Raw genomic sequence first — 25,155 nt, forward strand, 5'->3', positions numbered from 1 at the left:
GCATGCTCGTCGTTTAATTTTCAGACAAACCAAGTCTGACTAGTCAGGGGATCCAAGGAGACCTCAAGTTCGTGGCCTCTTCTTGTTTGCAAAAAGGAAAGGAAGCATCCCACTCTGAGTTTCCAGAATCATTTGGATGCGGCCCACTGCAAATAGGCCCACGTCGTCAGAGGTATCCTGGAATCTTACCGGCGATCTTCTGACGCAGCGCACGCCAGCCACTCCAGCCCACCCAAGTGGGCTGCGTGCGTTTCTTTTTCTAAAATCACGTGGTGTCGGCCCAAAGCTACCCACAAGCGGTCATACTGGCCCCACGGAGCTTGGTCCCACAAGTCGGTCTGAATGGGCGTGTAGCGAAAATTGTGGTAGGGGATAGTTTGTGGTCAATCATTTGTGCCGCCCTGTTGCTCTCCTGATTCATGCCGATCTGACCAATAGACAGCCATGTGAGCCACGCTGTCCTCCCGGGCCCACCCGTTGCCCTCATTCGATAATTAGGCCATGTTTAGTTTCAAAAAAAAATCTACAGTACTCGTCACATCGAATATTCGGGCACATGCATAGAGCATTAAATACAATTAAAAAATAACTAATTACATAGTCTAACTGATTAGAACGAGATGAATTTTTTAATTCTAATTAGTTTATATTTGAATATTATTTGTCAAGTAACAATGAAATGTACTACAGTATCAAAACCAACAATTTTTCACCGCCTTAGCATCCTGAGCTCGCTAAAGGCTAATGCCGTGGGTTCCCATTACAGATTTGTAAGAGGTCATATTCACAAAATGAGCGCATTGGGACTTCAGATTTGGAATTTGGAAGCTGTCTAGAGACTTTTTTATTAGTTTTATTTTAGCATTTTTTTATTCTAAGTTGTTAATATGGCACATGGAAAATTAGATTTGGAGAAATAGTCTTTGGGTTACGGCATGACTCCTTAACTTGATCATGCTAGGATTTAAGTGCCGCCAAATAGTTTGGCATGATCAAAAGTTGTATGTTTTAAAAATTTTGTTTTACACGTACCACTAACGATCTTCCAATAAAATAGGTTTAAAAGAAGTATTGATTTATTTGAAATATGCATTGGCAGACTGAAAATATGCAGCCATTTTGCTACTTTATTTTTTTCTTTTTTGAATTTTAAAATATGGCATTGTCAGATAAGAAAGTTCTTCAGGTAAGCAAGAGTTTAGTTGCATATACATAAAAAATAGTTTAATTCACACAACAATTTTGCTACTGCTTATTGTATGGTCCCAATAGTGCACTTGGGCATAACTTTTCAAACTTGTGAATGTCGCATGAGGTCAGTGATGCTTTTTGCAAGACGCGATATAACCACTCCAACATCTTTTGTTTTAGAAACATGTAAAAATGTCATATCCACTTCACTAATTCGTAGAGATGATTACGACCGGACCACATCGAGGATCGAGCGGTCCATTTCAACTTTTGAAATCTCGCTATCAACACCTGGCACATTTTCATTAATAACTCTATAAACACGTACAATATCACTTCCCAATCAAGCTACTGTTGATCAAAATATGTCCTAAGGAAACTGATAATTTTCCCAACCAAAATCATTGCTGACAAAATAAGCCTGCCTGGCTCACTTGCAACTTGCAGAATTTACATATCGGTCCTTCCCAAAATAAAAGCGGACACTAATCTTCTCCCTCATTCTCATCTTCGTCGCCACTTCAACTTCAACGCTGCGCTCGCGATCGCCCAAATCCTTCCCACCTCCTCCCTGCTCACTCGCCGCAAATCCGGCGGGGCCCCCGCACCGCCGGCCCCCGATGCCCGCCGCCGTCGCAGCGGCGGCGGCCGCAGCGTCGGGCGGCGCGCTCCTTCTGTACCTGCTGCTCACCTGCCGCCCGCAGCCGGCGCCGGAGGCCGAGAGGGGGAGAGAGGAGGACGGGACGTCGCCGCTGCTGTCGGGGTCCGGGGCGGCGCGGGGGAGGGAGGCGGAGAGCGACCGCGAGGAGGAGCCGTGGCCGCACAGGGAGCCCATGACCTGCTGCGAGGCGGCCGCGGTGGCCGCGCGCACGGCGCGGCGCGCGTGGGAGCTCACCGTCGGGCGATGGGGCCTGCACGGCCTCGCCTTCGGCATTAAGCGCCACATGAAACGTCAGGTGTGCGATATTTCTCCACGTGATCTAGTTCTCTTTGTCTCTGAGAGTGTGTCATGTTCTCTGCTTCTCCTACGCGTGTTCTGTTTCCCTTTGCTCTGCTTTGTTATTGATTGGATCAAAGCATGTTTTGATCAACGGCTTTCAAATTGAATGATCACAGAGCTCAAATGACCGCTGTAATTAACTGCTGCATTTGGTGAAATTGATACCTGTTGGCCCCAGTGCTGAAGCTACTATTATCTAGTTGCTTTCAGAGTTTCAGTAGCGTGTTTCCTATTATCCACTTGCTGAAAGTGTTTGTGTAAAGGCTGAGCTTCTGACCGTTTTACGGTTTGACATGCATTGACTTGGAAGACAGGTCTGGGTTTTCTTTACTTTTGGGTAATACTTTTTTTTTTTGAATTATTGGTCAGTTGCTTGCCTGTATACGACCACGGTACTAGGATCCTGGCACTTGTGGTGTCCCGATCATAATGACGTTCTCAGTACTTGAGCTCGAATTAAGATCGGTTTTGCATACATGTCAGAAGTTTGATGTGTAACAGTAGATCTGATTTGTCTGTTCTCTGAGTAATATAAGTTCAGAATGGTGATCATGTTATTGAAGGCATAAAGAAATGTTGCCATTCTATTTGACATCAAAATGGAAGTACATATTTTCGGGATGCACAATACCAATGATTTTTTTTTACCTTCAGTCATTTTGATGACACATCCAGTCAACTTTTGGTTGGATCTCGTTTATTTGGTTATGGTTGCATGAATATTATTGAACCAGGCAATTGTTCCGCTTCCGCATTAAGATCAACATATTCAGCTCTGTGTCCTTGTGCCATGCCAAGTCATTCATGTCAAGTCAATAAACCGTTTATTCCATGATTGAAAATCAGCTAAATATGTTGACTCACATCTGCATTATCTTGTTATATTAAAAAAACAATGCTCGCTGAAAGTGGTTCAACTCTGCATAATATTACCAGTTTGCTTCTGTAATCCTTTCTTGTACACAGTTTACACATAGGCAATGGAAGAAAACATGTGGTAGCTTATTTCCTCGATTGTGCCACTTCAGGGTAATTTGCAGCATGAGTACAGTGGAAATGATTGCCGTCAACTTAGAGGCCATCTGGCACATGCTGAAGTTACTTCTCTCCTTGAGTACTTGAAGCTTTGCATGTTCTTCTCAAAGAAATGCTTTTCAGCATTTCTTAAGTTTGGTGGGTACAAACAAGAAGACATTCTCATTCACAAGGCTAGGTCGAGGGTGAGTAAGTATCACTGACGTTAACTTGCACTTAAGGTCATAATTAACGTTCAATCCCATTTTTAGTTAGAAAGTGTCTTATTCTTGGTTCATTGCTTAATGCAGCTCATGCAGCCTTCTTTCGCACTGGTGTGTGACAAAAGGACCAAGTGTTTTCTGCTTTTTATTCGGGGTGCTATCAGTACTAAAGAGCGGCTGACGGCAGCAACTGCTGCTGAAGTTCCTTTTCACCATATAATTCTAAGTGAAGGACAGATCAGCAATGTAGTTTTAGGTTATGCACACTGTGGGATGCTTGCTGGAGCTCGTTGGATTGCAAGACTAGCTATTCCCCATCTTCATAACAAAATACAAGAATTTCCTGGGTACCAAATAAAGGTAATCCTCACTAATCCTGTTCGTGTGAATGAAACACATACATGTCCATCATGCTGCAGTTTATTATATCCGAATACACAGCCCCTTTTTTGTCTACTCTGCTTGTTGTTGACAGTGCTAATTTGCAACAATTAGCTGTTGGTGATTGATGGGCTGTATGGATATTAAATTATTAATGTCCAGGTCATCTTGTTGTCAAGCCTACTTAATTTTCTACCTATGTTGGCATACTATCGGTAGAGCTTTATAGAGGTGCCTGATAATGTGGTTTGGGCATGTACCTCTTAAGCATATGAGTTCATCTGGCTCTCTTCAAACTGCTGCATAAGGCCAGCATTAGTGCTGTGGACAAATAATAAGCTTGCCTTTAATAGGTATTGCGGGTATAGTCTATAATCGTATTAGATTTTTTTCTGGACCATGTTTACATGTCTAAAAGTGATATAATCCAACATGTATTACCCTTTGTACTAGGTCATTGGACATTCAATGGGAGCTGGCATTGGAGCCATTCTGACATATATTCTCCGTGAGCATTATGAGTTCTCGTCCTGCAGTTGTCTGGCATTTGCTCCTCGTAAGTGAAATCTACAAACTTTCAGTTTTGTTGATTGTTTACCATAGATGTTAAAGTTCTTGCTTTACATTTTATTGATAGCCCAAAGTCCCTGCACTGCCATTTAGAGATCTTGTCTGGCATTCAGATGCTCCATTGGTTTATTTGTTTCAAGTTGGCTGGTTGGTCACTTTCAGTCTCTTTCATTAGTCATCTCTGTTTGGATGGTGGTAAAGTAAGTCACTAAAGAAGATTGTCATCCATGCTAACTATTTTGTGGAAATTTGTTCCTGAATTTGCATCAGTTAACCATGATTGTAAAGTAGAGTTATAATAAAGCCTTTTTAGCAATATCATTGCTGAATGCAGTGTTAATGAAACTAGATTTGACTGAGATTTCCAGAAGTAACAGAAGCATATTTCCTTCATAGGAAATGATTTCCAGAATTCTGAAGTACCTTTTATGTTATTTAGCTGCCTGTATGACATGGGAGCTGGCGGAGTCTGGCAAAGAATTCATCACTTCTCTTGTCAATAGAAATGATGTGGTACCATCATTTTCGAAAGTTTCTATGGAGAGCCTGCGATCTGAGGTACCCTGATGGCAACTCTTTGCAGCAGCTTATAGCTGTAACTGGAGTCTAGCTGACACAGACTCCTTTAGTAGTTAATGAGTAAAAGTATCAAAATACTACGAAGTACTCCTCGCGGAAATTTCATTTTTCAAGAAGACAGCAATGCATACCTTAATCATTTTTTTTATCTTATTTCTCTAATGCAGGTAATGGTATCATCAAAGCTGGATGATGTGCAGGACCACTTTGACCATGGTTTATTTTCCAGTATAAGTCAGCGTGTTGCCTTCTTCAGGTCCCATATGCTTTCCATCTCTCATTCAACAGGGAAGATTGCAGATCATAACTCTAGTATTTCTGAGGTAAAATCCCTCAAAATCTCCAGTTCCTACTCATGAACTTTTTATGGCTCCTTCGGTTACTGGAACCACCAAGTCATTAACACAATGATATCTCTATTTTTCTATCTCGAAATAAAGGTATTTAAGGCATATCTTTAGTCCTACGCAAATATAATATTAATCACCCAGGTTTTTAAAAGTACAAGTAGCAGTTGAGATCCACATAATCTTTCTGGTGCGCCATCCCAATCACTAGCAATACCACTAGTCCACTAGCAACTGTGAACCTGCAATTCGTCTTTTCTAGTGTTTAGTAGCCCGTACATATTGGTTCCAGTGATTATTCTTTCATTGACAATGCAATCATTAAAAAAAATCCTTTGCACACTTCTCACTTCTGCCAAGTACATTTCTGCTTATTTCTGAGTTTCCTGGGATACCCCTTCTTTCACCATGGCAACCAAAGTAATGTGAATATTAACTTCAGTTGAACCGACCAACCAATATTTTTATAAGGGACTCTTTGAGTTTTCTGATTACATCAGTAAGTGCTAGTGTCACTTTGCCATAGTGTGAGCATGCTGTAAAAATAAATAAATATTTTTTTCTCTTATTCGAAACTAAAATTACCATTTTTGAGAAGTTGTTCCTTCTGCCATGCAGCCTTTGCTCAAAAATTCGGCAGATAGGATACAACCCCCAGCAAATGGATACAGCATCGACCGCAGGGGGCAACAAGTTGTTGCCTCTGAAGAAAGGGTCACACTAGTAGTTAACAATGAAGATGTTACCTCTGTGAAGTCTGCTGTTTCAGGCTTCACATCACAAGAAGATTCTGATAGCAATGGAGCATTGGACACTCAACAATCATCCACGACAACAAATGATGGAGAAGTTCTGAATCAGAATGGCACCCGAAATGATAAACAGAAAGAACCGATTTCTGCCAGCGGTTCGCGCCAATTCTTACCTCCTGGGAGGATCATTCACATGGTTGCACAGCCCCCTCCGGACTCAACTCCTGGTGAGGGCACCAGCAGCAACGAGATCATTGGAATTTACGAGACGCCGAGAGATTTATATGGCAAAATAAGGCTTGCGCCAAATATGATTAAAGAGCATTACATGCCTAGTTATATAAGTACAATGGAATCGTTATTGGAACAGCTTCAGAAGGACGATGTACCGCATCAAACGACCTGTGAATTATAATGTAACAAAACTCAGTTCTGATTAATCCCATTCTTTTTCATTATGCAATGTCTGTTCTTCTTGCTGTCGCTCACATCTCTCTCAAATCGTTTGCACGATTGAGCCTGACTGTTGACACGTTATTCTACCAGTAATGATTCACCTACAATGTAATATAGGAGTATTTATTATTGGGTCAAAATGGAAAACATCTCGTTGACCTCGTGAAATGGACGTCCACCGTACGCTTGGCTCGTCCTCCGGACCTCCACAAGCTGGCATGCATGCCGCGGCGAATCCTCTCGGCCTCAAGCTACAAGAGATGAAGGGAGCACCCCTGCTCCATGAAACGATCAGGAGCTCCCTTTCGCTCTGACCTCTGATCGACATGGCTTCCCCGGCAGGTGCTGCTTGTCTTCGCGGCCTCGTCGTCGTCCTCGCCGTCTCCGTCTCCCTGTGGGGCGCGGCCACCTCAGTGAACGTCAAGGAGACGTGCAAGTTCACGGCGCACCCAGATTGGTGCGAGAAGGCGCTGCCCAAGCTGCTGACGCCGGAGGGGGGCGGCGGGGACGCGCCGGCGCCGGCGCCGGCGCCGGCCTCCACCTCAGATTGACTCGCTATACATCTGACGATACAATGTGTTGTAATGTTGGCGTCGTGTTATCTTTTTTCATTGTAAAGTCGCTAAATAGTTCCTGAGTGAACTAACTCATATCTTTTTGCCGTTCTTGTCATCCAATGGCATTTTTATAGAAAAGAGCTGTATATGAAATCCCGAAAACGAAGAAAGAGTGGAAACGAAAGCTCATCATCTTTGAAACTCCATCTGTGCTTGTACACAAAATGAACAAATAAAAAGGAGACGCCTGCTTTTTTTACTCCTTTTGTCATATAAACGAGCATCACTTTCTACATTAGATATCAACAAGCGTAGGAGAAAACAACAGAGGGGAAAAAACGTTTGACGTACTGGACATGATTCGGTCGTCATGTACTGTGTGTGCCCTTATTTTCCTTCAGAATATATATTTGTAAAATAAAGCGAATATCCATAAGGTTATGAACGCATTTCTCAAGACAAATCTTGCTAAAGTTCAAAGGTTTAAAAGTATGATAGGATTTTGGTTGAAACGCCAACTATTATAATGACCAGAGGGAGTATGTATATGCCTCAATATATAGCATGAAGGTAACTAAATCCTTTTTTTGTAACGGTTGGTGACATGATAGAATCCGATCCTGTTGCTGTTAATACACATGCAACAAAATACTGTTACTGATTTACAAAAAATTAAACTTGAACACCATTGGTGCTAAAAGGTCAATTCAAATAAATCTGTGAGGTATATGTACCGAGGAACGAACAGATTTCAATTCAACAGTAATAAAGTTGAAATTTCTACATAAATTGTTGCAGAACAGAAATTGATACACATGGCAGCAGTGACCAAAATTTTCAAACGAAATACTTCTTTAGAGACAAACTTTGTATTAGAAGCTGTAAGCATCGCGGCTCTGTACAAATTTCCAGTTTCGACCTTCATCTGAAGCCACACGGCCATACCAACCAAACAGTGCACCAACAGAGTAAATTTAGCCGGTCAATTTGCGTTGACCGCTTGCCGTGTCCCTCGTCCGTACGCTCGGGATTCACCGTGCAATCCGGCCGGCAGCAAACTTGGCCTCACGCTACAAGAGAACACCTCGAACGGAATGGAATGGCAAGGATTTCGCCTTTCCTGTTTGCCATCGCTCCCGCTGATCAACAACATGGCTGATGCTGCTTCCCTTCGTGTCCTCGTCTTCCTCCTCGCCGTCTCGATGTCCTTCCTCCGGCGCACCGTCGCCACGGTCACCGTGGAGGAGGCGTGCAAGCAGTACACGAAGCACCCGGAGTTCTGCGTGACGGCCCTGTCGTCGGCGGACCCGGCGATGAAGGAGGCGGCCGTACAGGGCGGCCTGCCGGGGCTGGCGGAGCTGTCGCTGTCGCTGGCGGCGCAGCGCGGCGCGGAGACGGTGACGTTCGTGAAGGGCCTGGCCGACATGCCCGGCGGGATGCCGCCGGAGTGCCTGCAGGACTGCGTGAGCAAGTTCCAGGAGGCGGTGGCCGACCTGCAGCGGTCCAAGACGGCGATGCAGGAGTCCAAGGACGCGTCCGCCACCGGCGTGTCGTCGTGGCTGGCGGCGGCGAAGACGGACGGCGACTCGTGCATGAGTAACTGCCACAGAATAGAGGGCGGCGGGGAGCTGGTCATCGTCGACAAGATCTCGGACCTCAGCAATATGTGCTCCATCGCCCTGTCCCTCGCCGATGCTTCCGTTCATAATCGCAACGCATGAGAAGACGGATGCATGTATGGTGCATTATTGGCACGTGTCTTTTAACCTGTCACACCGTTGTTGCATTTTTGTTTTCCTATTCCACTGTACAACATAGCAATGACCAATTTGTACGTGTTATCAATGAATTGTATACCTCTTCCAGCGATTTTAAAAAATATATATCATGAACGGTTACCTGTACATTATTATTATGTCCAGCAATTACTAATATAAAATGTATTCAAAACCGCAAAAAATAAAATGTATTCAAAAGTGAATTTTAGTTGTACCATACTAAAAAAGTTCAATAAAAAATATACAAAAGAATTTGATACTCAAGTTATAGACATGCTGACAACATCAACCACAACGCCATTTGCAACTCTCTGTTCATCTTCTTCCTCTTTTCTTTCATCTTATTCTTACCTAGAGAGGTATTTCATGTTGGATCCGCCATCGAATTATAGGTAGGAAATAAAAGACTAGAGGAGTTGTTGGAGGGAACATGTATGGCGGCACGATGAAGTGCTGAAGTTGCTTGGTTCCCTTCTAGGGGATTCTTGCATGCATAGAGTACTAAATGACGTCTATTTGCAAAACCTCTTCGTGTATGTGTGTAATTTTTTGCGACGAATCTAATGATGATAATTAATCGATGATTGACTACAATGATGCTACAGTAACCATTCATTAGATTTGTTAGGGTTTCTATCGCAGGAGTTCTGGAGTTGATTTTGTAAAGTGTCTTTATTTAATACTCATAATTAGTGGTCAAAGTTGTAAACAGTTCCACCTCTAGGAAAACCAAACAACTCCTCTAGTCTTGGTTTTCCATGCACGGGACCGACGATGAACCGCCAGGATACCAGAAATCGGGTGCGATCATACGTGTTGACACTGTCGCTGCAGCCCCGGCCCCATGCCAATGACATGCACAGCAGTTGGCTCGCAAAACGCTCCCGGCCGCAGGTGCGTACGAGACGTTGGTGCGGCCTCCTCGGTCCGGTGGCTCCATGCATGACCTAGCTCCGATCCGCTCGCGCAGCATATATATATTTCCGATCCTCTCGCACGCCAGCCGTGCATTCTATTTCTGGCTCCGCGCCGAGACGGAGAGACAGAGAGAGACGCCGGCTGATCAGGCAAGCATACGCGTCCCCCCAGCCACCTATCGTCGTCGACGTCGTCGTGTGTCCGTCATGGAGGCGAGACTGGCCATGAGCTGGTACTGCGGCTCCCTCCTCGCCGTGGTGGTGGTGCTGTTCCTCTCCGCCTCCCTCGGCACCGGTGCCGGCGCCGGCGCGGACCTCAAGGGCTCGTGCGCCGCGACGCCGCACCCGGACGTGTGCGTGAGCGCCCTCCAGAAGGACTCGGACGTCAAGGCGGCGGCCACCCCGCGCGACCTGGCGGAGGCGGCGATCCGCGCGGCGTCGGCGGCGGGGTCCGCGGCGGGCGACTACGCGCGGCGCGAGATGGACGCGGTCAAGGACAACGGCATGTGGCAGTGCCTGAACGAGTGCGCCGAGGACATCGAGGAGGCGCTCTCCCACCTCGACGACTCGGACGGCGAGATCGACGACGGCGAGATGAAGGACGTCAAGCTCTTCCTGGACACGGCGGAGCAGGACGTGTGGGACTGCGACCAGAGCTGCAGGGGCGCCGCCGACACCCCCGTCAAGACCACGCTGCTCGCCAAGAACAAGGACTTCGAGAAGCTCATGTCCGTCGCCCTCGCGCTCATCAAGCGGTCCACCGGCGGCGCCGACTCGGCCGCAGCGTCCAAGCCCAAGCCCAAGACCAAGCCCTGAGATCGAGATCTCGTAACGTTGCTAGTAATCAACTGATTCGCGCGCGCCATATATAATGTTTGTTGTAGCCTTGGTATTGTGTCACTATTAATTCGATCGATTAGCTTGCTGCGAAAATCATTTATTTGTCTTGACATGTAGTAATGCGTACTAGCTAGGAGGGTACTTGGTGTTTATCTAGTTCAGATTTCAAAAAAGGAAGAAGATGTTTATCTAGTTCATGCATTGTGTAGGAAAATGATTATTAGAAATAATAAAAAACATTAAGCTTCATGTTTGATATTCTTTTTTTTATATAGTTTTCCTCTTAAACCAAAGCTTTCTTTCCTGGCCATGGGTTGGGCCTGGCCCTTTCTTGGGCTGAATAAATCTTGGGCTGGGCTGAATAATCTTGGGCTACTTCATCCTTATCTTTTTTTTAATCAGGCAGGAATCTGGCCATGGGTTGGGCCTAGCCCTTTCTTGGTGTAGCAGTAGCACCTGAGGTTCTGGATTCGACTCCCCATGGAAACGATTATTTTGAGATTTAACGGCGTTGTGCATTCGGTGGTAGGCAACGTTCCCATTGACAACGAGGCGTCTGTGGTGACTTCGTCAATCTTGAGGATTTGCCGGATCAGTATTCGAAGATGTTTATAGCGGTAGGGTTTACATACGTGTATTCATAGGGGTGTGGGTGTGTGTGTTATGAGTGTCTTAGTTGTCCTGTGTAATCTAAAAAACAGCTGGGTGGGCTGCATTTCAGACTGCTCTACTGTATGCTCGGTGAGTCGGTGGTCCCGTCCGTCCATACATATCACTCACTGCTGTATCAGTATGGGAGCTGCGACCGGCTGGTCGACGGTCGCCGCAGGATGGCGGGCAACGCCGTAGCAAGTTGCAGCCGCCTTGTGGTGTCAAGCTGCAAATCAGGGGCAGAGCTACAGTGATGCCTGGGTATTCCCAAGAATACCCAAGTTTTTCTAGAAAAAAATGAAGTATACTTCAAATTTATACACATATACATATATAGTTGGGTCAATTTCTTCTTTTCTTGTGTTAAATGTAGCCCAGCCCAACCACAGCTGCCCAGCAGCCCTCCACGACCTCTCTCTCTCTCTGGGAGCGCTCTACTTCTCCTCCCTGCCGCACTGCTGCTGTTTCCCTCTCCAAATCGCAATAATTGAATGATTGCTTGGTCACATTTATTGAGCACGAATTGGTTTTGCAAGTGAAGGAATGTGATATCATTAACCGCTTCCAAGTCATGAAGGACCACAAAGTTAGAGCTACCCTTAGAAGCCATGAAGCAACAGAAAGTTAGAGCTAATTTGTAATTTATGAATTTTGTATGTTCTTTTCATTTATGGATATCTTAGAATTGATTAATTGAAGAACATGTATCTTTATTTTTTGATTATCAGTTTTGACATATGAGGCGGGAAATTTACTGTTCACTCTTCTTCTTTTTTCTGAGTTAGAAGATGGGAATACCCAACTCTAGAATCCTGGCTCCGCCACTGCTGCAGATGGGATCCTACAAGGAAGTGGACTACGTAGATGGGTTTGGACTTTGGATTATCGGGGGAAGGGAGGAGCAGTGAAGCTGCTGGTTTGGCTGCACTGCATTGTGCATTGCACTTGCACGCGCGCGCCTGCCTTGCTAGTTGCTACTCTCGATCACATGCTGGTATATAGCTGACGTTGCAGATCGTACGTCATCGTCGACGCGTTCTTTGAAAACACAGGTAATGTCCTAACGGTTTCGGTGAGCAACCAAAGGATCGATCAAATGATGCAACCCGATTCAATTTCTTTAATGTTTTTTTTTCAAGGATGTGCATCCTTTGCTTGGTTGTTTTTTATAATAATTTATCTACAGCCGTCGATCCTTGGCTGCTCAGCAATTTAATCTAGAGGTGACGAAGATGATGACGGGGGTTATATTATACATATGCCAAACGACGAGTCCATGATTGAACTACATACCAACCTGATTGATGAGTCGGTGCAGTACGTATTGCCCAAGTTGTGGCCAATTGGTACAAGTATACGGCCGGCCGGGTTCCGTGCAATCGGATGCATGCATGGCGCATCTCACTTTTTACTAATCCACATAACACAAGATTTTTTTTCGAGACCATGCCTGAGCACGTTTTTCATTAAGAGGTTGCAGGTTCTGATTGTGGGGGATAAAGCCTCCGTTGCAATTATTGTGGGGGAAAGAATGAAACTACTGACAGATTGCAGGTTCTGATTAGACAATGCAGGTGCCGGGTCTGATTAGCAGCTGAATTGATCTAGCTTATTAGCTGATCCAAGAACACCGTGTGGCAGTGCTTTTATTTTGCCTACGCGCTTCGTTGATCGTTTACCAGTCATCCTTAATGGGCTCAGCAAAGTAGAAGCAACAGGCAACCATCTAGTACTAGCTTGCGTGGTGCAATTCAATTGGCGTCGCGCGTGCACTCGAATTAGCTCCAAATGTACGTGCCATCGAAACAGCTATGCCACCGTTGCATGCATGCGCACATCCTGCCCTTTTACTACGAGGATCCTCGAATTAAAATAAGTAAACAAAAATATCGTTAGGAGCCGGCATTGTTGACCTGGCCAGAGGCCAGCTGACCTGAACGAACGAGCGAGAGAGCCAAGTGGCTGAACGTCATAATGGGGCTGGATCGGTTCGGCCCATCGGATCTTTGAACCGGCCCCAAAAAACGATCCTTTAGGGCCCCTCCTTCGATCTATTTCAGCACATAGGTTCGCTGGATCGGAACAGGTCGATCATGTGGTTCGACCCGCTCCTAATGGCCGCCGCACACGGTGCCGGCGCAAGCGGAGGCGGGGATCCAGCAGGAGGCACCGGCGGAGGCGGGGACCGAGCAGGAGGAGGCACCGGTGGAGGCAGGGACTGAGCAGGAGGTGCCGGCGGGTACGGGGACCGAGCAGGAGGCGTCGGCGAAGACTGTGCCATTGGCGACTGCGGCGCCGGCTACGGTCCAGAAGAAGTGGAACCTCCCCGGGATGCCAGGTTTGTGCCGACCCTTGATGTGCTTTCTCTGACGGACTCGCGTGCTTCCTCTGACGGCTTGCTTGACCCGCCACTGCTTCTCTGCGGCCGCAGATCTGGACGCCGAGGTCATCGCACTCTCGCCGGGGACGCTGCCGGCCACGAACCACGCGGCACTCGCTCGCCGGCGCCATCCTGCTCCCGCCCTCCTCCTCCCAAGGTAATAACCCACCATCCACGGCTGCTACATCAGTTCAGTGTTTTCTTTGTCATGTTTGCAAGTGATTTTTAACTTTTTTGCCTTTATTTCATTCAAAAAATTTACATGTGCTGCTGTTTGTAACATTATATATATATGTCAGACACTACCATTCAGTGTGTCAGTTTGACTCCATAGATTAAATCCTGTGTACATTATTTTCAGCAAATGTTACTATCGCCTGACATCTTGTACCCCGCTGTTACTTCCACACCAGTGTTGCAGTCTCTGAAGTGAGTCATGTAACTAACTGTGAGAGGATTTTGCATGCATGTATGCCATGTTCCTACCTACCTATATATTGTAATACTTGATTCTAATATACCAGTCATCTTTTTACCTGCAGTGGATTCAAGAGAAAAAGAACTCCTCGTCAAACTAAAATGCATGAAGCTGAAAGAGCACAAGTGGCAGAACAAGTGTTTGTTGGTAATGAGGCTGAAGAGGATGTGGGTTTGGATCAAAGTGTTGGTTTGGATGCTCAAATGGGTGAGGGTTGGTCACAGCATGCTTATAGAGGTGAAGATTCAGATGACTTTGACAGAGGTTATACCGTTGAGGGGGTAATCGAGCCACATATGATTGACGGATTCCTGCATGGTGAAGAAAATAGACAGTTCAGATCAAAGGTTTGGGAGGAGTTCACAAAAATCCGTGTTGGCGGTGTAGTCACCAAAGTACAGTGCATGCACTGCAACGCGGAGATTAGTGCTAAGCGTGGAGCGGGAACCAGTGCTATGTCCACACACTTGAGGCGGTGCAAAGCTAGGATGAGTGTGAATCGAGTTGTGAATCAACTAAAGTCTACTGTTATGTCTCCAGAGGGAATAGCTCTGAAAGATTGGAGATTTAACCAAGATACCTCTAGGAAAGAGCTGCTTCGAATGATATCACTTCATGGATTTCCTCTGGCTGTTGTGGACTATGATGGTTTTAGAAGGTTTGTGTCAAGCTTAAATCCTGTGTTCAAAATGGTCTCTAGGAGGACAATCGCAGATGACTGCTCAAAGAAGTATCAGGAAGAAAAACAAGTTCTGCTAGATGTTTTGAAGAATGTCAAGGGTAGAGTTTCACTAACAATGGACATGTGGACCTCTAACCAGACCTTGGAGTATATGTGCATCACATGCCACTTCACTGATGATGATTGGAAGATGCACAAGCGAACTTTGAAGTTCTCATTCATGAAGACTCCGCACACGGGTGTTGCCATGTTCAATGCTGTTTTGAGGTTTCTTCAGGAATGGAACATCGAAGATAAGCTATTTGCAGTCACATTGGATAACGCCAGCAACAATAATGCTATGATGAAGCTATTGAAGTCCAATTTGTTGGAGAAAAAAATGTTGTTGGAAAAAGGGAAGTTGCTGCATCAGAGATGTGTAGCACACGTGCTGAATCTGATATGCAAAGCAGGACTTGAAATCATCAATCCAATTGTGCACAAGATAAGGGAAAGTGTAAAGTATGTTCAGGGGTCCACTTCACGGAAGCAGAAATTTGAAGAAATCATTCAGCAGGACTGGTTTCATTTTCGAAGCCGCTTATCTCCAAAGACCGTGGAGGAATTGATGTGCTTACAGGACTGGTTCCATGCTTCTGGTTCAACCAAATTTAGCATGGAGTCGATTGATCGTTGTCTTCTAGATGAAAGCAATGAATTGTGAAGTAGGAGAAGGAGATGAGAAATCTGTGTCTCTGAACATTGAAGTATGTGATTAAATGGGATGCCTCATCTACTAAAATATGAACCTTTGTTAAAGCAAAAGATAAACCTACCTTCAACGCAAATAGTTTGCACAAACTGAGCCTAGTGGATATGGTCAGATACCAGGATTCAGGATTAATTAGAATGCTCACTGGAGCCTTATTTAAAAATATAAGTGTATTGTGGCCATTTCAGCTGCAATTCAATGGAACTGCTTGTTCAATTATAGTACCTTTTGTTTGGGATATAATATTAATACTTATGAGAATTGCCATGACACTTATGAGAATTGCAATTCAATGGAACAACTTGTTCAGCTGCAGGCTCTTGTCTTTGAATTGTTTGCAGTTCATTTGCAGGTTAGCACCAGGAGTGTAAAGGGACACACATGCCCATATCAAGGCTTTGAGAAGTTGTAAATTAAACCATGTCAAGTCTGTTACAAGGCTGCAGTAGTGGGTGGCTGCAGTAGTGTGCAGCACTTGACTGATCTGCTTTGAGAAGTTGTGAACTTTTGTTCAGAGGAGCTTGTCTTTCCACTGCAGATCAAGTCCAAAGCATAGAAACTTTTGTTTTTATTTATTGAACTAGTTACTGTTCAAGTCCACTGCAGTTGTGATCTTGCATTGAACTTTTTTTTCACCATCTTAGGTTGTTATATTTATGCAGTAGTGGGTGGCACTGTACGTACATGTGCTTGTAATTTGAATGTACATGTTAGCTCCGGCAGACAGGCAAGTCACGTAGACTCTCCGGCAAGCAGGCAGGTCAGGTCACGTAGAATCGAACCTTGATATCCACTGGTGCACCGCATGTCAGAAGATTAATTAAATGGATCGTCGGGTGCTCCTCTAGCTAGCAAATGGATCGGTGGTTCGGTGGCGGTTCAACCTAAGGTTGACCCACCCCCATTTTGAGCTGAACGAACGAACCGCCAAGCAACCGAGGAAGATGCATGGAGGCTGAATTTCGGGGCCCACCAACCGCCGAGCACATGATCGCATCGCATCGCATCGCATCGCATCGCACGGACGCGCGCTCGTCGAACTACTCGCGTACGCGGCACGTCGGCAGGGGCAGAGTCCGCCGCAGACTTGGGCCAAAAAAAAAACACGTTATACGGCAAGGAATTGATCAGATCAAACGCATCCCAGGCGCACTTGCTAGTTGGAAAAAAGTTTGGCCCATGTGCTGCGTAGAGGAGGTGAGTTTCGAGCCGCCTTCCCCGCCGCGCCGGTCAGTCAACCCCGTTGGTACGTAGTAGGCTGAGACCGGCGGCGGGCGGGCTACTTGCGACGCGCATTGGAACACAACCGGATCAGGCCGATCCCCCAACTTGGCACATCTGCACTTTGGCGCAATACTGGTTTTGCGGTCGACCCTCGCCGCGGTCGACGCGCCGATGCACGTGGGGCTAGTGGGCTGCGCACGTTCTTCCGGCTCCACTTCACCTTATCTTTTACTAACTTTCATGTGTTTTATTTTTTGTCTTTAATCTTTTTTTTATCCTAAAATTTTGTGTCAAAATATTTCTCCAAGTTTTCTATCTCAGAATCTTTTGATGGACTTTTTTGGCTCCTAAATTTTTGCTTGCTGAAAAAATTTTGCACCCCAACTTTTCTTTCCAAAATTTATCGATCACAAAATATTCTAATCCAAATTTTACGAAATTTTCTGTTCAGAATTTTTTTCTTTCATTTTTTCTCAAAACTTTGTTAAAAATTGTTTGTATGAGTTTGGTTAACTTTTTATTTGTATAAGTTAGTATAGTTTAGTAGCCGTGTTTGGTTAAGTCTGAAAATTTTTTTGCGAAAACTTTTTGCACCTTTGACCACTAATTTAGAGTATCAAATAAAGTCTAATTGCAAAACCACCTCCACAACCCCCTGTGCAAATCGCGAGACGAATCTAATGAGACTTTTTGACGCGTGATTAGATGATGGTTACTGTAGCAAATCATCAATAATTTCCGTCATTAGATTCGTCTCAAAAAATTACATCTGTCCTTTTAGGTTTTGTAAAATAGACTACATTTAGTACTCCATGTGGAAGTTCGTATTTTTGTGATATCTTGATTTGTCACGGCAGTTTGTTTCACACAGCTGGTAACGAAATGAGATGACGTGATGTGACAGTGGGACTGGGTACATCAGCTCAACATGCAGAAAGGGCCCGGACAGTGCGGTCGGAATCCACCGTACGGAGCCCAATTTACGGGCGACCGTAAATTAGCGCCCCCCTCACTTTGGCCCGGCCCGCTCCCGCTATATAGGAGCAACGCGGCTCGCTCCTCCGATCCCCGGCAACCAACACCAGCAACTCAGCAACACCGAGCAAACACACCACTGCTTCTCTGCTCAAAGGCAGCTAGCATTAGATCGTCGAGTCGAGACGATGTATCCGGCCAAGCCCGGCGAGGCGGCGGCGGCGGCGGCGGCGCCGGTGACCGGGGTCCCCGTGGGCGGCGTCCCCGCCGGGCAGTGGTCCTCGGGGCTGCTGGACTGCTCCGACGACTGCGGGCTGTGCTGCGTGACGTGCTGGTGCCCGTGTATCACGTTCGGGCGCGTGGCGGAGATGGTGGACCGTGGCGCGACGTCGTGCGGGACGAGCGGGGCGGTGTACGCGGTGCTGGCCTGCCTCATGGGCCAGTGGATCTACTCGTGCATGTACCGCGCCAAGATGCGCGCCCAGTTCGGGCTCCCCGAGGACCCCTGCTGCGACTGCTGCGTCCACTTCTGCTGCGAGCCCTGCGCGCTCTGCCAGCAGTACAAGGAGCTCAAGGCCCGCGGCTTCGACCCGGACCTCGGCTGGGAACTCAACGCCCAGAGGGCCAGCGCCATGTACCCGCCCGCCGCACAGGGCATGGGCCGCTGAACTTGCTACTTGCTCATCATGGACGATCTCATCTCATAATCTCAGTCATCCGTGCTGATGATGGTCATCAGTCGACGAGTTTATTTAATTTGCTGCTTCGAATTATATTCGTGCATGGTGGATTGTACTACGTACGTACTGCTATGTGTTTATTTCATTACTTGTGTGTGTGTTTGGTCTCTTGCATCAGCCAGCAAAAAGAAATGTGCATGTAAACATCATCAGTACGGAGTGATGTACGTTTCCTTTTTCTTTTGTTACTACTACATATTTCTTTTCTTTTTTTTGAAAGGACTACTACATATTTCTTGGTTCTTCCATGGTTTGGAATAAAAAAATGTAGATTTTAAGTGATCCTCAAGGAAAACGAAGTGTTCCTCAAGTGCTAATATAATCTCCCTGTCATCGGAAGGAAGTAAAAATGACATGCTAATAACATCAGTTTAACTTCAGCTCCCAATCCTTAATAACTGAGACGACGCAACATTATTCAGCCGGTCGTTGCTGATTGTAAATTCGCTGGAGATCAGATTTCTATTTCTTGCCTAGCCAAGAAACGTCTGATGCGTACGTTCAACTCTGCTGGTGCCAACATGGATGATTGTTAACGGGAGCTAGGACAATAAGACGGAAAAAGAAATTAGAGGTACTTGGTATCAAATAAAGAATCATCTATCTAGCCTTGCATGCTCCGTCTAACAAGACAAATGTGTTAGTAATAAAATGCACACACAATCTTCGATGATATCACTAGGGATTAGTCGTCCTATGCGACTTCGCGCAGATATATTGTATTCCTAATCTTCCATATCAATGTTCAGGTAAGTACACTTTCAGACAAGAAATGGTAATAGTTTTTGGCGCCAGCTATCATAATATTTTGATGATATCATTTTGGACCAGTCATATGTACACGACTTTCCCAATAACCGTCCATATCAAATTTTCAGGTAAGCAGACACAAAAATGTATGACGCTATCTATATCATTTTTGTATTATACCATTTTGCATTAGTTATACATGATTTTGAAAGGTCTCTTGTTCCCAATTTTCCGTAAGTAAATGTTCAAGTAATTGCATTTTCAGACAAAAAAAATGTTTAGTGCAGGTTGTCATTGAGCTTCTAATGATGATATCACTTTGCTTAGTCGTACAACACTTTTGTAAGTCTTCCTAATAATGTCACATTGCTTTCTGTTTGTCACTGCTATGTATGATGTTGCTGCTCCGACCATCACCCAGCTTGGATGAGGTGGCACCAACTAATTAAACTGTTTCATTCAGCATCACCGCAACACAACCTAAACCTAAGCAAGGTTTTATTTTTGCGACTGCATTGAGTGTTCCTTCATCTTCATGGGTTACAACATACAAATTCTTCACATTGTAAGAATGAGATATTTTCTATGAAGAACTCTAGAATTAGTAATAAATAAATTTAGAAAATGTTAGAATGTTTAGGCTAGAAGGGGACACTTGTCTAAATATCATGTCTCTCTTTGGCCTATAAATAGAGAACCCCCTCTCTTCCATGGCATCCATCCATGAGCATGGTAGATGAGAGGTGGTAATCCTAGGAGAGAAGGGTGAGTGCTAGGCTAGCCACTCAAGAAGAGAGTGTTATATGCTCTTGTGAACCATTGTGTTGTAATAAAGTCTTGTTCTTGTTAGTGTCAGTCTCTCGGTTAAGCCATATAGTTTATAAGTGCTTAGTGTATAAGTTGTGATCCATCAAAGGTTGGCTTTATCACCCGAGATCACAAAAGGGTGTGTGCTTTATTGAAGGTTGGCTCTATCACTCGAAAGCCAGCTTCATTTGTTGGTAGCCTCTACCACCCGGAAATGAAAAGACGATACTGCTGTCAAAAGGACCCAATACAAGTAACTAGAAATTAAAAAATGCGATCGACTCTAGAGTGAGTTGGTGTGTCATAGGTGTAGATTATCAGCTTAATAGGTATTAGGGCCACCCCTAATTTCCAATAATATGGCATACATTGTCCAAAACTGTGCAATCCTAACCATGTAGTAGGATCCATACTGCACACAATATCCCCCAACCAATGTCATAGAACTTCAGTTCATTCACCATGTAAGGTACCACAGTGTCGATGGTAGCTTAACATTTCGTAAGTGAGAAGACCTACCTCTCTTTTCCTAAAGATCTCCATTTTCTTCATCATGTTAACTAAGCGGGCGATCACGACTGCCAAATTTCAAGAAAAGGAGTCAATTATTAAGACGACAAATTTCAAAAAAGACGCAATTATTAAGACGAAATGGATTTAGCTATTTCACAAGATAGTTCATCAAACAACAAATATGATAGCTAGCTATACAAAATTTCTAATGGTAGCCTTAATGAGTAATCTCAATTGTTGTTTCGAGTTAATGGATTGTTGTCTGTCTGTTTCGAGATAACTAATGCACTGTTGTGGTGAAAAATCTGTCTATGTTATGTTCGTTTCGAGATAATTAATGCACTGTTGTGGTGACAGATCTGTCTATGTTATGTTTGTTTCGAGATAATAACGTATCTTGTGTTGTTATGGTGATAAATATGACTATGCCAGTGAAATAAAGGCTCATTCCACATTTCAACCATCCAAAGCTCCAAATAGACAGAAAAATAGATGATAAGTACTCTCCATCAGAACTCACATAATTAGAGTATACTCGAGTGATAGTTAGGAATTCCATTAGAGTAAGGTTATGACCAACAAACTCTACTAGTATATGATTAAAGACTATGCCAGCCATATAAAGGTCCATTCCAGATTTCAGCCATCCAAAGCTCCAAACAGACAGAAAAAAAATACATATAATGGTTTCTGATTGATGATAAGTACTCTCCATCGGAACTTACATAATTAGAGTATACTCGAGTAATAGTTAGGAATTCTGTTAGAGTAAGGTAATGACCAACAAACTCTGCTGGTATATGATTTGTGACAAATGTGATGCCATCAGATATTTCAAATTTGTATCAAAAAATTATATAGCACAAGACAAGTTGTGCCGATTATAGACTCGCGGTGTCCTCTAGGGGTTTCATCCAGGGTTTCTCTGCCAAACACTGCAGCACAGAAAGGTCCCTAATGTCGACTAGAGGGGGGGTGAATAGTGAAAACTAGAAATTATAACACTTAAAACAATCTGTCAGTAACCTTCAGAGTTTCCAGATATTCCGAACAAATCAAATGGATTTGATTTGTAGATGGTAAAAAAATTATAAAGATTGACAACATAAAAGTGATATCAGTTTATTCATAATGAAAACCAACTATCATAACATCTAACCTTTTCTAATTTTTGAAGATATTATTGGTCAAATATGAAAATATTTGATTTTGAAAAATTAGAAGTTATTATATTTTGGGACGGAGGTAGTACCATTTTGCATTAGTCACGCATGACTTTGAAAGGCCGTGTGTTCCCAATTCTCTGTAAGTAAATGTTCAAGTAACTGCATTTCTTAGACAAAAAGAAATGTTCAGTGAGCGTTGTTTTCGAGCTTCTGATGATGATATCACTTTGCACTAGTCGTACAAGACTTTTGTGTATAGTTCTTACTAATGCCACATTGTTTTCTGTTTGGCACCGCTATGAGATGTTGCGGCTCCGACCATCATCAACTTTTGGATGAGGTGGGACCAACCAAACTCTCTCATTAGCATCACCGCAACACAACCTGAACCTAAGCAAGGTTTTCTTTTTGCGCCTGCATCAAGTGTTCCTTCATGCATGTTCATGGGTTACAACATACAAATTTGTGTTCAGTTGTTTCAGTACTGTATGTTTGTTCCTTAGACGTGCACACATGTAGCTGTAGGTATGTGAGTCAGGTAGGTCCTTGTACCCTTAAAATTAAACCAGAAATGCAGAGAATGTCCTGCTCGTCAACGCTCAACCAACTCGAGTTCTCCCTGCCATCATGTCAATGATCGCGTAGTCAGATGCTCGTCGAGACTAAGTGAATGTTGCAGAGGGTAATGGCATGCAAACCAAGAAAAACAATAGTAGGAAACATGCAGAGCAGAACAGCTCGCCCCGATTCCTCTGCTCTCGCGCGGCCTGCCATGCGTCCATCTGTCTCGTCGGAAAAGCCTCCCGACCACACTACTAGACCGACGACTACGAGCACCGCGAGCCACTCCTTCAGCGATCCGCCGCCGTATATATATATGCTACCTCGATCGAGCAGTGGGAGGAGAGTAGCAGCTGCGTCCACCGCATGACGGGCCCGTTCCAAGCTGTGCCTGTGCGTGCGCCGCGTCAGCGGGGGCAGCGTCTCCTGGACATCCAGACGGCGATCGCGTCGGCTGCGCCGAGGCGGGTGGACGTGAAGGAGCTGGTGGCCGTGGCCCTACAGGCGGCGTCCATCTTCGAGGGGAAGCCGGCGTGCCCGACTTCCGCAAGTGCCACTATGCCTGGGCAACTGCTCCGTGACCAGACGTGGCCAAGAACGAACCTGGCGTCGCGCTCCTTCACCGACGTGTCGTCGTGCTCGGTCAGCTGCAAGGAGCGCCTCATCATATTCATCGTGCAGAGCCTCACCGAGTTCCAAAAGATGCTGCCATCAACAAGATGAACAAGCCCAACAAACCCCACGCCGGTCGCAGGCCGCAGGCCGCAGCAGCCTCCCATGGTGGACCGGACCAGGCGACGAGTTGGCTATTGGCCCAATTGGCTCAACTAGGTCTCCTCTCACCGATCCATCAACAAGGACAAGGCGCGCGCGGCCTGAGCTTGAGACGAGTCAGAGGCACAGGCAGAGCGGAACTCCTATGTATGTTCCGAAAGAAAGTTTTTTATCCATCTTCTGCTTTAAGATACGTGTATATGTTTAGGCTAATGGCCTGAATGTAAGCATACTGGATTTAATCACTTAATGCTATCTGGAGTTAGCCGCGACCGGACCAACCATAAGAGCATCCACATCAGCGAGTCGAATTTTCAAGGAGAGAGACAGCCACGTACGCAAAAAGTAGAAGTTGATTCCTGCACCAAAGTAATGTGGCCCCCTTGAAAAAACAAATAAAAATCCCTCCTGTCACACGCCCTTGGCTCAAGTTAGTCTGGCAGCCACTCATCCATGGGTCAGGTAGGGTCAATTCATTGTTTAGTCTGCATGAGTCGACTCTCAAATACGATTCGACTCTTTCTCTCTCGTACTATGATTCAATTGCTGCAGTGGTGAAGATTCACTTCGGGAGATCCATGTCGGAGATGACGGTTCGGTCACTAGAGATGGCCTAAGTGCTAGCATGTGCTGGGAGCCTGGGACCTAGCAGGATGTGGACAGAGAGGATGGACACAGGTGGCATAATGTTGTTGGCTCATGGGAGATTTGATTTGCAAACTTCAATCTAAATTTTCTCTCTAAAACCCATATGACTATATTATTATTATTTTTAGTTTCAACATTTTAGGTATGCTTTCAACATAACTATATAAAAACAGAGTTGGAGTATTATTGAATCCTTTATTTTCAAATGTTGAAATAAAATATACTAGCTCAACATTTACTCATTTTTTGTTGTTGAAAAAGGAAAATTAAAAAGCACAATGTTTAAGTACGGTCGAAGCAAGAAAAAAACATAATAATAAAAATGCTACGGTGTCCACGACACAGGGTGGTTTCTGTCTGTCCGTGTGTTTTGCTAATCAATCGGGCGGTAAAGGATTTTGAATAGATTTGGGTTCTACGACGAAAAAGATTTTGAAAATTACTTTTAACGAATAATTTATTTTGGTGAATTTTTTGAGAGGTCACACAGTATATTCCACCGCCCGGTCCCTCCGCTGGACAAACGCAGCCGCCGCGGCCTCACAATTCAGATCTAGGGTTCGAGGGTGAGAGGTTAGGGTTCGAGAGAGAGGGAGGGAGAAAGCGCCCATGGCGATGGAGGCGGTAGCGGTGGAGATGAGCGAGATGCGGATGGTGTCTGCGCCGGGTTACGGTCGTCTCTTCCCGAGTCGCAGCACCAAGCCTGCGAAGGAGGATTCGGCGGCCGTCGGCGCCTTCTTCGACAATATCGTCGTCACCAAGCGTCCCCAGGCTGAGCGCAAGATCGGTTGCGGGGACCGGAGCTGGGAACAAGGCGGCGGCGGCGGCCGTGGGAGGAATCGTGAAGGCGGCATCCGGTGCTGGGAACAAGGCGGCGGCGGCGGCCGGTGGAGGGATCGTGAAGGCGGCATCCGGAGCTGGGAACAAGGCGGCGGCGGCGGCCGGGGGAGGAATCGTGAAGGCGGCATCCTGGAGTGACATGGAGAACCTGGCGGCCGGGGCGGGGAACAAGGTCGAAGTACCGGCCCCCGTGCCGGCCTTTCCGGTGAGGCCAGGGAAGAAGACGAAGGTGGTGCCTGTGAGCGACGAGGAAATCAAATGCCTGGAGACTGACGGCTCCCTGCCCCCGCCGATCTGTCCTCCTGAAGAAGTCCGCCTGTGGTCCGCCGATTCCCTGGAGGAACGGGAGCTGTGGGATTGCTGTGCCGAGATGTTGGAGCAACGCCAGGCCTTGGCTGACCATGAGACGGCCATCCTCGAGCAGTACCGAAAGTATGGGTACGCCTATAAGATGGTGGTGGTTGACGACGTCGACCACAAGGTTTGAGTTTGACCAAGGGAAATTAGCCACTGTAGGGAACTTTTATTTATTCCGAAAACTACGTACTGAAATACGAGTGGAAAGCAGAACAAGAACAGCTCCTATACGTAATGTAGTTCGTTTTTACA

The 25,155-nt window shown here is 45.5% G+C and overlaps 4 protein-coding genes and 1 long non-coding RNA gene across 7 annotated transcripts; all 5 read left to right on the forward strand.

The window, feature by feature from the left end:
- Positions 1-1,691: 1,691 nt before the first annotated feature.
- LOC120649196 lies at positions 1,692-6,521 on the forward strand. Its single transcript, XM_039925919.1, has 7 exons — positions 1,692-2,147; positions 3,220-3,411; positions 3,517-3,789; positions 4,264-4,366; positions 4,820-4,938; positions 5,127-5,282; positions 5,925-6,521. Exons 1-7 carry the CDS (start codon positions 1,812-1,814, stop codon positions 6,471-6,473), a joined length of 1,728 nt encoding a protein of 575 aa, XP_039781853.1. The 5' UTR covers positions 1,692-1,811; the 3' UTR covers positions 6,474-6,521.
- Positions 6,522-7,811: 1,290 nt separating this feature from the next.
- Positions 7,812-8,955, forward strand: LOC120648456. The gene has a single exon (XM_039925236.1). The coding sequence runs from the start codon at positions 8,166-8,168 to the stop codon at positions 8,790-8,792; it is 627 nt and encodes a 208-aa protein (XP_039781170.1). The 5' UTR covers positions 7,812-8,165; the 3' UTR covers positions 8,793-8,955.
- Positions 8,956-9,875: 920 nt separating this feature from the next.
- LOC120649197 lies at positions 9,876-10,853 on the forward strand. The gene has a single exon (XM_039925920.1). The coding sequence runs from the start codon at positions 9,974-9,976 to the stop codon at positions 10,580-10,582; it is 609 nt and encodes a 202-aa protein (XP_039781854.1). The 5' UTR covers positions 9,876-9,973; the 3' UTR covers positions 10,583-10,853.
- A 2,600-nt stretch (positions 10,854-13,453) lies between these two features.
- On the forward strand, positions 13,454-16,376 carry LOC120649199. Of its 3 annotated transcripts, none has more exons than XR_005665198.1 (4): positions 13,454-13,595; positions 13,689-13,794; positions 13,999-14,066; positions 16,211-16,376. It is a non-coding gene; the product is annotated as an uncharacterized LOC120649199 (long non-coding RNA). The 3 variants fall into 3 exon arrangements; XR_005665200.1 differs by having other exon boundaries at positions 16,214-16,376; XR_005665199.1 differs by lacking the exon at positions 16,211-16,376 and adding an exon at positions 14,816-14,830.
- Positions 16,377-17,853: 1,477 nt separating this feature from the next.
- Positions 17,854-18,772, forward strand: LOC120649198 (cell number regulator 10-like). Its single transcript, XM_039925922.1, has one exon. It carries the CDS (start codon positions 17,936-17,938, stop codon positions 18,413-18,415), a length of 480 nt encoding a protein of 159 aa, XP_039781856.1. The 5' UTR covers positions 17,854-17,935; the 3' UTR covers positions 18,416-18,772.
- The last annotated feature ends 6,383 nt before the right edge of the window (positions 18,773-25,155 follow it).

The sequence above is a fragment of the Panicum virgatum genome, chromosome 9K (assembly GCF_016808335.1).
Source record: "Panicum virgatum strain AP13 chromosome 9K, P.virgatum_v5, whole genome shotgun sequence".
NCBI lineage: Eukaryota > Viridiplantae > Streptophyta > Magnoliopsida > Poales > Poaceae > Panicum > Panicum virgatum.

Bases quoted from the DNA above. Each gene is read 5' to 3' on its own strand.
- LOC120649196 (XM_039925919.1), top strand. From the start codon at position 1,812: ATGCCCGCCGCCGTCGCAGCGGCGGCGGCCGCAGCGTCGGGCGGCGCG. The intron at 4,367-4,819 runs GTAAGTGAAATC...TATGTTATTTAG, and splicing joins TTGTCTGGCATTTGCTCCTC to CTGCCTGTATGACATGGGAG. The intron at 4,939-5,126 runs GTACCCTGATGG...TCTCTAATGCAG, and splicing joins TGGAGAGCCTGCGATCTGAG to GTAATGGTATCATCAAAGCT.
- LOC120648456 (XM_039925236.1), top strand. From the start codon at position 8,166: ATGGAATGGCAAGGATTTCGCCTTTCCTGTTTGCCATCGCTCCCGCTG.
- LOC120649197 (XM_039925920.1), top strand. From the start codon at position 9,974: ATGGAGGCGAGACTGGCCATGAGCTGGTACTGCGGCTCCCTCCTCGCC.
- LOC120649198 (XM_039925922.1), top strand. From the start codon at position 17,936: ATGTATCCGGCCAAGCCCGGCGAGGCGGCGGCGGCGGCGGCGGCGCCG.